Source organism: Ptychodera flava, chromosome 4 (genome assembly GCF_041260155.1).
Source record: "Ptychodera flava strain L36383 chromosome 4, AS_Pfla_20210202, whole genome shotgun sequence".
NCBI classification, from domain to species: domain Eukaryota; kingdom Metazoa; phylum Hemichordata; class Enteropneusta; family Ptychoderidae; genus Ptychodera; species Ptychodera flava.
Genome location: NC_091931.1, coordinates 12,401,930 through 12,413,543, shown reverse-complemented (window position 1 = coordinate 12,413,543; position 11,614 = coordinate 12,401,930). Strand labels below are relative to the sequence as shown.

Below are 11,614 nucleotides of genomic sequence, written 5' to 3'. Positions count from 1 at the left end.
TAATCTAACTAATGCACCTAAACTATGCCCTGCGCCCTCAGTGGTTGAACCAGATTGTACCGAGGGTCAATGCCTTTGGGACTGTATTTCAACCGGCACGGGCCGGTACGACTATTTCCGCCATCCCCAACCCTGAGCATCGGCGTTTCCAGAGTATGTATAAATGCTCAGTCTATATTTCGGTAAGTACACCTTATAAGTCTGACAGTTTATACCATTTTATTGTTCCCTGGTGTCGTTATATGCGTTGTATTTGCATCATTTAAGCTGGTCCAACACAGGTCAAGTGGACCATTTTCATTCTGTCGCCCAGGCTTCTAAATATGGTATTCATGTTTCAATCAAAACCGCCTCATTATGTTAAGTAAATATTTAACATGCATATCACCTTCATAGTACAACGGTAACCGGAGTGCTACATTAGTATTCCCCTGTGCTGTTTACGTCCATATTCTAGAATCCAGGCAACTATTGATTTACATTTAACCTACAAGTTCATACAACCACCTAAGTTTGTTCTATTTTTTATTCTCAGTAACATTTAAGGACATCATGAAATATTTGAACATTTGCCACCACAAGGTAGGTGCTGGCCTTTGCGATAACCTAAGATATCACGATGAGAATGTTATAGTGTCGTTAATATTTACAAAGCATATGGCGGTCGCAATGTTGGCCTAATCGCAGGCGCTTTAAGCACAAAGTTTATACGCACTTTGATAAAAAGTAATAAATTAACCTCTCACCCCGTGGCATTTAAGAAATATACAAAGCGTAGCGGTTCTTGACGGGATTGAACGATGACTGCCAAGAAGGTCTTGTTTTCGGCTTATCATACTGTAGCAGTTCAAAGTTCACCTATATGGTTCAAGTCTTTGTTCGAATGACCCGGGCCTGTTCAGTGCCTGTTTGTAGGCCTGGAGATTATAGTATGGAAACTTAATATTCTATTTGAATATATTCTATTTGAATTATTTATAGTTAGATATCGCAAAGCAACAAGGGTGCAGATAGCATAGGCTATTCCAAGAGCGTTTAATTTTGTGGGAATAGAGATCTCACGAGCGTGATAGCATTTTCTGTCGGTCAGCCAAAAGTTGTCCAATTTGAGTTCTCGATAGTTGAGCAATTGACAGCAGAGCGCATTTCCTATACGGAAAGTCTGTCGCAAGACAGACACATAATCCTCGAAAGTGAAAGACAAACGTTTTCGTAATATTTTCTTTAACCATTCTTTTTCAATTTTTGTGTATATGGCTTTACGCCTCGTATTGTTGTATTGTGCGAGATGTACCGTCAAGGTGGTTTTGGAGCGCTTATTTCTTAAGTACGCTCTTAGGAAAGATACATATTAAGAAACCATCAGAATGTATGGCAGGGTGGGTCGGGTCTGGTGTAACAGTGGACGATGTACAAAAATCACAGAGTGACAGGGGGGCCGTACTGCGAATATGTTCTTAACCAAGAGAGGTTCCAAATGTTTTCATTTTCAAGCAAATCATTCCCTTTCCACATACTTCTTTGTAATAGAAACAGAGAATGGAAATTACCAAATCCATCCAGACATTTTCATTCAGGGAAAACAATGGATATACTGGTAAACAGTTTTAAAGTATTCTTTATTGACATGAAATGGCGCCGACGACTTTCTTTGTGTCACGGTTAAATATCAAAATAAAATAATACAGGTTAATGATCGGCCTACAGTATTTTTCGGAGCCTTCTTAAGGTAGTGCCTCGAAAATGAAAGACTTAACTTTTGCTCAAATTTTCCGTAAGGAATCTTTCAACCAATCTCTTTGAAAATGAAAAATAAAAAATTAGGGGTCACCGGCCCGTAAACATTTTGATACAAGAGAAACACATTACCCAAGATTTACTTAGATTTTATATTCAAAATAGCCGCCATCCCCGGGTCAACTCTATTGAGAAAAATACAATATTCGATGTTCTAAAACAACTAAGACGGTGAAAATTGTTGTTACGCCAAGAGCTTTAAAATGAACACCCACAAGTGGTAGATAAGAAAAGAATTGTAAAAATTTGAGAGTCAGACTAGCTGTCCCCGAGGTGCATTGTGCCGTAAGTTGCCTCTGTTTTTTAAATTTCGGTTTCAGTACCTGTTCGTGAATCATTTGCCAAACATACTAGCATTGACACACTTTCTGTTTTAAGTGTATTTAACCTTGATACAAGTCTTATCGGTGTTTTGTTTTACCAGACTATTTACCTTAACTTCTGCTGCCAGTCACTGCCAGTGTAACCCACGTTGTCATCGCATAACAACGTAATCTACATCGCTGGTAGCCATGACAAAGAGCGGGGCACAAGACATCAGCCGACGGAGATGGTTTGTACTTGCAAGCTGTTTCTACATTAATATTCAGTTCATTTGTGCAGGCAGCATGAGTGCAAATGGCCTCTATATGGTGGAGTTTCTAAAAACTTTCGACGAAAGTACTGCAACATTGTCATGGATGTTCACCATACTATACCTCACCGGGGTTATTCTTAGTAAGTTTTTTTTCTTATTATTTGGCTTTGCGGAAAGAACGAATCATTTTGTTGCTACAGTCGATGTCCAGTGTATATAAGTTTAATATCTTCCCACGGAGTCATGAATTCGAATCTAAAATATGATAATATGTTCACTTCAGTGTGTGAAACTTCATGTGTAATAGTAATTAATAAATAATAGGACAAAAACTTTTTCAGTCTGTTCTTTTATTCCACCTTGCGCATAAATTTGGAAATATTTGTTTAAACAGGCTTCATTCAAAAATTGTATGAGCTTTTTATCGCAGAAGTTAATATCACGCACGACATATCCTCTGTATCTCGATGAACGCCGAGAGAAAATATACCGGTACTCAAAATAGTCTTACGGGCATTTTTTATGGTGCAATGTATCATAACATTCATTACCGATCGAAACTTCCGTCTGCTTTACATCTCTTCCGATTTCGATGGCGCTCGATTGTCGCACAGAGTGGCGAGAGGCGACCATTTCGTTTGCTTACACAGAGAGTTAGTTACCATTGGACAGGTTTCGTTAGAGCGACAGAGACAAGCTCACGCCGTGTGCTCACTACGTATTCGGTGAGGTAGACCGTGTCTTGCGATCGGTAGTTAGAATGTGCTTGTTAGAGTTTGAAAGTCTAAAAATTACAAGAACTCGAATGGAATAATCACTGGATATTACATTACAGGATTCAGCATATTGTTCCCGTATTTATCTATTTGAAATATCTTTGTTTCTTAAAGCCCTTACATCACATCTTAGGCGTTTTTTGTGTGCTTTTTTTACTTTGTTTATTCTTAAGTTGCAAATGTAGGCCGGGAACATTCCAAAACTGATGACGTTTATCTTGCATATCTCGACGTTTAGCGTCTGAAAAATTACTGTAAACGTCACCAGGATTGAGCAATACGGACATGAGTATACGATAAATAAGTATTTTACCTGAGCATGGATAGAGTGATTCTACCAATTTTCATATTTTGTTCTCACACAGCACCGGTGGGTTGTTATCTTACATCCATATACGGGACACGCAAGGCAGTTGCAGTTGGAGCGATCATAATGACGTTCGCATCGGGAGCTATAGCATTTATTGTGCTTCTTTTCCTAACGTTTTCGATTTTATTCGGTGAGTAATTTGATGTAGTCTGTGTGTGAGCAGGCTATTTCCTCTTTTGCTTTGTCTCGTTTCATCAGCGACATTCCACAAAATAGACAAGGACAAAAGCTCTTTCGTCGTGCTTAGAAAAGATAACCCGTATATAAGAATGACATAAGATAGTTAAAAAAAACAATCATAATATTAGCGCCGTTTTTATTTGTTTCTTAGAGCTGGATAATTGGTTTTGTTTACCACTAAACAAACGAAGACGAAAACGTTTTCGTCTTGGATCCGAAAGATAACCAGTAATGTAAGAATGAGAAGATAATGCAAAACAAGATAATGTTATTGTTACAACCATTTTCTATTTGTTCCCGAGACTTTGTAAATCATTTATTCACCTCAAATGATACTTTGGCCCTGTTTTGACCTGTAGACAAGTTTCATATGATATGATTGCTTTCATAAAGTAGCATGAAGGTTTTGACGAAGGTAGTTTGCAAGTCGCAAGTGAAAGATTTAATCCTTGGCTCAAAATTTCCTAACTGAAACTCTCAGCCATGCTCTTATAAACTCACAATAAAAATCCGGGGTCGCCATGCAAATTTACAAACTAGAGAAACAAATTACCCAACATTGAACAATATTTGAAAATCAAAATGGCAGCCATACCTGTGTTAGCTCTATGGGAAAAATAAATTTTGGATTATAGAAAAACTGAGAAGGTGAAAATATTTCTTTCTCCGAGAGATCGATTTAAAATGAGCCTGAACAAGTGGGAGATCGGAAAAGAATTATAGAAATATCTGTCCCCGAGGTGCGTTCCATCTTAAATGAATTGTTGACAGGTAATATATACAATGCCACATATGTGTACTCCTTAATGCTTCGAGTCAATTATTGCTGCAATAGTATACATCACTTTCCCTGCTTTCCGAAAATGTATCGTATGGGACGGATATGTCTTTTTAGATGTGAAAATTTGCATTATTATTAATTATTATTATTATTATTAATCTTTATTTCAGGCCATAAATGCCCATAATATAAAATAAATAGATACAAAAAAAATATACAGAAGTTAAAAATGAACAAGAAACTTAATAAAGAACCTTTCTACAATGTTTCCAAAAAGCTGAATGAAAATACGAATCAGACTCTACACAGGTAGATAACTGGGTTTTTACTCACGGACAGACGCTTGCAAAATGCGAATAGCAGTCTTCGGTGAAGGGAAGCAAAATTAAAGATGTTCTTGGTCACAAAATTGTGACTAATACTGACATCACGCTTCAGATCAAAAATCAACCTCAAGGCATTATTATAAGCTATCCTCAGTTTTCAGTTTAGCACTAAAATTACACCACACGTTCAAACAATAAAAACTATACAAAAAGCTTTAAAAAGGACACATTTTACTTTCTGAGAGCACTGGCCAAAGTTACGAACAATAAAATTGGCTCTCGCATAAAAACTACGAAGCTGTCTTTTCATATCTGCATCGTCCATCCCAGTGGAGGACATAATATTAAAAATGTGTTGCGATGACTTGCAATGTTGCATTGCGAGAAAGATTGCCTTGCTCGCTGAATGTTCTCCTAAGATTGAATGTGCCTCAGTGACAAATACTCAGACTCTCAAACTTTTAATTGGCGTACCACTTATGCGGGCTTATTTTAAAGCTTATGGCGTAAATACAATTTTTGACAAGCTGTAGTTTTGTGAAAATCAGGAATGTTATTTTCCCTAATAGATATAACACATTGATGGTGGCCATTTTGAATTTCAAATATCAGTAGATACTGGATAAATTTTGCTAGTACCAAAATTTGCATGATGACTACCCATTGTTAATTTGGAAGGGAATATGGTTGAAAATTTACTTTAGGAAAATGTGGACAAAATTTTAAAACGAATCATTGTGCATGTAATAAATGATTATATTACAGCTTTATAAATACCAGTGAATCATGTGACGTCATTGCCTTTGATTATTACTGATTATGTGCCTGATTATCAAGTATTGTCACCCAAGATGTTCTCTACATCTACAACCTGGCATTGCCAAACTTATACAATAATAGAAACAATGTACCCCTTCCCGGCCATTAAGGGACTCAAGCAGACGTTGCTCTTTAAAATATACTCGACTTCGCCTCGTACATTATGTTGTCTATCGTCAATCATTGGCCCAAATGTTCATCTGTTGTATCTCTCGGTGCATTAAAGCTTCATTGGCCAGTAATATCTAGATTGTAATATTTGTATCTTGCTTGTGAGACATAAATTCCGTTTCTACACTCAAACTCATACCAATATACCAAGTACGTGTACTAAACTTATCAATACTGGTGATACAGCCAGCATGTGCTCTACGTCCAGAGTTACTGTTAAAAAAACTTCAGGTCTTCAGTTCTTGTGTTAACAGTAACAGGAAATTGCTCACTGTGTGCAGTGTTGGCAAGACTGGTACATGGTACTTTGCATTTTAACATACTTAAGGTAGTATGCACCTCAACAGTGAAAGAGTTAAACATTTGCTCAAAATTTCCTCAATGAAACATTCAACCAATTTCTAATCAAATCAAAGATAAAAATCGTGCAAACTTTTGTAAGACAAAAACAAATTACTAAACAGTTACCGATATTTGAAATTCAAAGTGGTCGCCATCCCTATGTTAACTCCAACGGGAAAATACAAGTTTCGATTTCCATAAAAGTAAGACGGTGACAAGTTTTGTTTCTGCTTGAGATTTAAAATATGCTCCAACAAGTGGTAGACCAGAGAAGAAGTGGAAAAGTTTGAGAGTCCGAATACTTGTCCCCGAAGCACATTCTACTTAAATAGAGCATATTAGTAGCTATTTGTTATCCAGATCAAAACAGATGGAAAAAACTAAGAGCTGAAGCCATATCCCTATCATTCAAACCCATTCTGTTTGATTTCTTCTAAGGAAGTGGTGCTTCTTTGGTCTACATATCATCGATGCCTATTATAGCCGACTACTTCACAGATCGTTATGCATTAGCAAATGGAATTACATGGGTTGGTGGTGGACTCGGAACCATGATCGTGCCGCCTCTTGTAGAAGCACTCATTCAAGTTTATGGATGGCATGGGACGTTTTTAATACTCTGCGGGTTATGTGCAAATAACTTTGTATATGCATTGATTCTGAAACCTGTTACCAAGACGGCAATAAAACAAGACAAGGAACCATCCGAAATGCAGTCTGACACGGATTCTCTACAAGAATATAAATCTGAATCCAAGGAGTCCACAAACAGTCATTCAAATCGTGTCCATGGCCCTGACGGATATACATCTGTACATGAAACTGAAAAGTCAACTGATGATGCCATCGATGCTGGACATCAAGGTGACCGTCGAGCAAGTTCGAACAAAAATGCTAGAAGTAGCATATTTTCCGTTATTTATCGTATGTGGGGGTTGTATATATTTCCTAAATATCCTCGCATAACAGTACTGGTTGTGTGTATGATTGGTTTCGGCGCCGCAATGATTATGTACTATATGTGGATAATTGTGAAGGCTGTCGACATCGGTATTCCGAGAATGCAGGCAGCGGCACTGATGAGAGCTTTTGGAGCGTCTTCTGTGATTGGTCGGCTGTCTCATGGTTGGTTTGTTGACCTGAAACTGATTTCTCCAATGGCATTGCTGGCATCGATGCTGACGTTGAACGCGATTAGTATACTGGCCTACAACCTCGTCACGAGTTACGTCATCATGGTGATTGCTTGTGTCGGTCTGTCTCATGGCGTGTGCTTACCCATGTTTATTGTTTGCACTAGAGAGATTGTACAATTAAAAGATCTCCCGAGCGCTATAGGGCTGATATTCTCAACGAATAGCATGTTTGGAGGACTGGTACTAACATTCGCAGGTAAGAGTGGAAGTTTGTTTGCTGAGAATTAAAGGCACAAAGCAGCGAATGTGTAATAAACCTATCTCAAAATATCCTTGAACGTTTCCTTTGAATAAGACCCCTTAAAGACTCAAAAAGTGTGTAACAACAGTCATAAGTGTCGAACATGGCATGTAATTTCAAATGTTTTAACATCATTCTAGATTTTCCGCCATTTTCAAAAACTAATCATGCGCCAGAGAAAATAAAGATTACAACAACGAAATATCAGCTATCGTTCGTTATGCAATCAAGTAAATAGCAGTATGATTTTTTCTTGGATGATCACGATGTGTATGACATTGTGCAGGAAATACTGCATTTGTTGTACTGTTCCGTGGGGCGCCATTTTACGAGTGACGGACCCGTTCATTATTTAACTGTTTACACATGTGGTAGGCATAGTCAAAACCAGCAAGCAGTGATACTTCTATACGCATCATTCAGTTATCACATTTACATGAATTAACTTTGGCTTGGAAATAAAATCATGAAAACAATGCAGCTAATTCGCAGCTATTGGGACTTTAAGCCAACATACACTAACTCTCATGTCAATACTAGCATGCCATATCCTAACAACAAGTCTTGCCTGTGTAGAAGATGTCATGGCATGTTAATAACACCATGAATCCCATAATAATCTGATCATCTTGGTAGAGACACAGTGCCGCCACAGGGAGAAACTGTGGTAGAGAGAACTTCACGAAGACTAGTTATGAGTTTCAATATAAGTTACAATTGTGTTAATGTAAACCTTTGCCACATGTTTGCAACTTCATTGAAAGTGCTAAAATAAGTATTAAGAACAGTAATCACCAATTAATTCCGAAGGTCATTAATTATACAAATATGTAATTGGCTGATATAAAAAAAACCGAAATCTCTGTAACTGCTTTCATTGTATCGCCACTTTATAAAGCAAGTTTAATTGCTTTTGGTCAAGTCCTTCAAGCTATATATGCAAACCTGGGAAAGCCCATTAGATATGTAAATCATAAATAAGCTGCCATGAAAGTGCGAAATAACTTTCAATATTGTTTTGACCTAGTATCATCGATGTAAATATATATGTTATAACACAATATCTTCGATGTACATAGCAAGTTTCGTCAACTTATGTGGAGTCAATCAAGATATCTATCCCTAATAAGAAAGTTCATTAACTATGAAAATTAGGAATTAACTGCAATAAAAAAATGCTTAACACAATATCTTCAATGTACATAGCAAGTTTTATCATCTTTGGTCAAGTTGATTCAGATATATATCCCTAATTTGGGAAAGTTCATTAAACATGCAAATTAGGAATTGGCTGAAGTTAAAATGCATGATGAATTTCATTCATGTTAAATCATAGTATCTTCAATGTACATAACAAGTTTCGTCAACTGTGGTCCAGTCAATCAAGATATATATCCCTAACAAGAAAGTTCATTAAATATTCAACTTTGGTCGATTTAATCCAGATATATATACTAATTAGGAAATTGGAATGGGCTGAAGTGAAAATGCTCAATGACTTTCAATACTGTTATGTCACAGTATCTTCAATGTACATAGCATATTTCATCAACTTTGATCTAGTCAATTCAGATATATCCCTTATTAGGAAAGTTCATAAAACATGCAAATTAGTAATTATCGTTCGTGTTACGCCTTAATATATTTCATGGCTGATATATCCTGGTGTAATCAACATTTGAAATTGTAGCAAATCTGATCAAATTGTGTGCAGTCTTTCTCAGTGTATATCCGTTTTTTCTTAATAAAATCATTAACTATGCAAATGTGCGAAAAGTATGCAAGTCACACCCACCAAAAAAGTAATCGTATCTTGCCATTTGCAAACTGAATCTATGTACCAGATTTGATTCTGATCTGAAGAGCCGTTTTTGAGATATCGGGCCCAAAGACAGTCAGACAGACAGACAGACAGTCAGATAGAGATCGCTACGACATTAGCTCACGTGTGTGAATACGTGAGCTAAAAACGAACAAAATCTCAACGCTATTATGTGTTTTGCATCTTCACAGGGAAGCTCTATGACGATACGGGCGATTCGAGGATGCCATTATTTGAAGCAGTAATGTTTTGCGCCAGCGCAGCAGTACTAGAGATTTCCCACAATACATCATGATTTGTACCAACGTAGATTCCCCTGTGAAGTCTACCATGTCTCCCATGTGTAGACAAATTCCTGGACCACTTGTAAAAATTCTGAGAACGTACTTTTAAGAACACCTTTCTTCTCAATTCCAGTTTAAAGGATTAAGAAAATTGTGCTTGATTAAGAGAAGAGAAAGGATTTTTGTAAATTTCCACTGATTGTGTCCTCAGCCATACAGAATAAAGTGATGGAAAGTAGGGAGACTAGTTGCACCTGTTTTATGAAACAAAAGGATATTGATTTTTTCCAAATAGAAAAGACAAAAGAAATTTACATGCTAACTATTTTCAGAGAATGACCCCTGCAGTTGGTAAGAACTTGCTTCCCAAAACTGTGACATTTGTAGTACCTGAAGAATGTGACTTTTATGGTTATTTAATGGTTTCTTTGAAATTTATACTACAATATTTCAACGTACTTTTAATAAATATAATTAATCAATTATCGTGAGACTTCACATTATTGCTTTTATACAGAACTGAAAAAGTTATAAGAAAGCTAACGTCGTTGGTACAAATCGAACAGCATTGTGGGTAATTTATTGTACTGCGCCAGCGCGGCAGTGATAGGTACCATGGCTGTATGTGTGAACCGTTACAGGTCAAGAAGGCAGTTGCATACATCTGGAAGAAAAGGGGGAACATGATGAATGAGCATTTGGAGAAATTATAGTTATTCCATTGTGGAATTTTTATCAACTTCCTACAGTGACAGTCTGTGTTGGTTTGTGAATTGATTTTCACCCTCACATATATTGATAGAGTGAAGGTTACAGATTTGTGTGTAATAAGTAAAGATGCCCCAGGGGTGTGTAGGGAGCCAATCAGCGAATCTATAGCAATGAAGCTTACAAAGAAAAACTTGAACCACACGTTCCAAATGCGATGCAACAAAACATTGTTGATGAGATAATCCATGATTATAGGGCAGAGATATTTACAAGTTCAACAAAAAATGATAATTACTTCATTCTTCAGAAATTAATGCTAGATCAACATTTTCTCTTTAACCTGCCATACTGAGCAATTTGGCAGTGCCCAAAATTGCCTTTGACATGAGAATAATAGCATGAAAATAGTTCTGGTGGCCGAGATTGATTGTATCATAAATGAAAATAAAGTTGTGAATTGTACGTATAATCATGGTGTTTTAGTATAAAACAAATGCTACGGGAAGTAGTATTCAAAAGACAGAGAGGCAATATTTTATGATCAATCTGTACTCGAAGGTGACGAAGAACACATCATTCTGTCATATGTAAACTTTAAGGACGATTTTTTTCCCTTTTGCCTAAAACAAGTGGATTGTTACATAAGATCGTGCCAGATATTCTTTTCGAAGTTTTACGTGCTTACTTTATGCAAATAAAATCTGATCAATTTGTTGTATCCTCTTTATGCATCGATGTATGTGTTTCAGTAATTTAGTCATGACGTAAAACAACCTTTATCCGTTAATCCATATTTTTGATTTTGACTATAAATGGAGCTGCACACAGCGTTAATGAAACGTCATCGCAGCCTATGTAACGATCGGAAATAAGGTCAACAAAACCACCACCTGCGTGGCGTACATCAATACGGATGAGAAATCCATATCATCCCTGTTGTACGTCATCAACCGGCACTTTTTCCTGCACTATAAATACTGTTCATACATGCACGTCGCGATGCTTGCGTGCACTGACCGATCTGTCGTGATCGATGCCTAACTCTCATGACATTTTTACGAAAAGATGACGTGATAAATCCAGACATGGGAACACAGAAGGCATGTCCAACGAAATGTCGAGTCGCTAAAGCTTTAGCTATTCCCAAGAATCGAATGGGGATACCGTCGATCGTTTTAATGGCTCAATAATGTCCCGGTTCCAGTAAAGTAAAATCAAAAG

At 37.0% G+C, this 11,614-nt stretch overlaps 1 protein-coding gene across 1 annotated transcript; it reads left to right on the top strand.

Moving 5' to 3' along the window:
• The first annotated feature begins 92 nt into the window (after positions 1-92).
• On the top strand, positions 93-11,111 carry LOC139130906 (monocarboxylate transporter 12-like). Its single transcript, XM_070696712.1, has 6 exons — positions 93-182; positions 536-582; positions 2,222-2,514; positions 3,516-3,650; positions 6,578-7,531; positions 9,590-11,111. The coding sequence occupies exons 3-6, from the start codon at positions 2,310-2,312 to the stop codon at positions 9,691-9,693; spliced, it is 1,398 nt and encodes a 465-aa protein (XP_070552813.1). The 5' UTR covers positions 93-182; positions 536-582; positions 2,222-2,309; the 3' UTR covers positions 9,694-11,111.
• Positions 11,112-11,614: the final 503 nt, after the last annotated feature.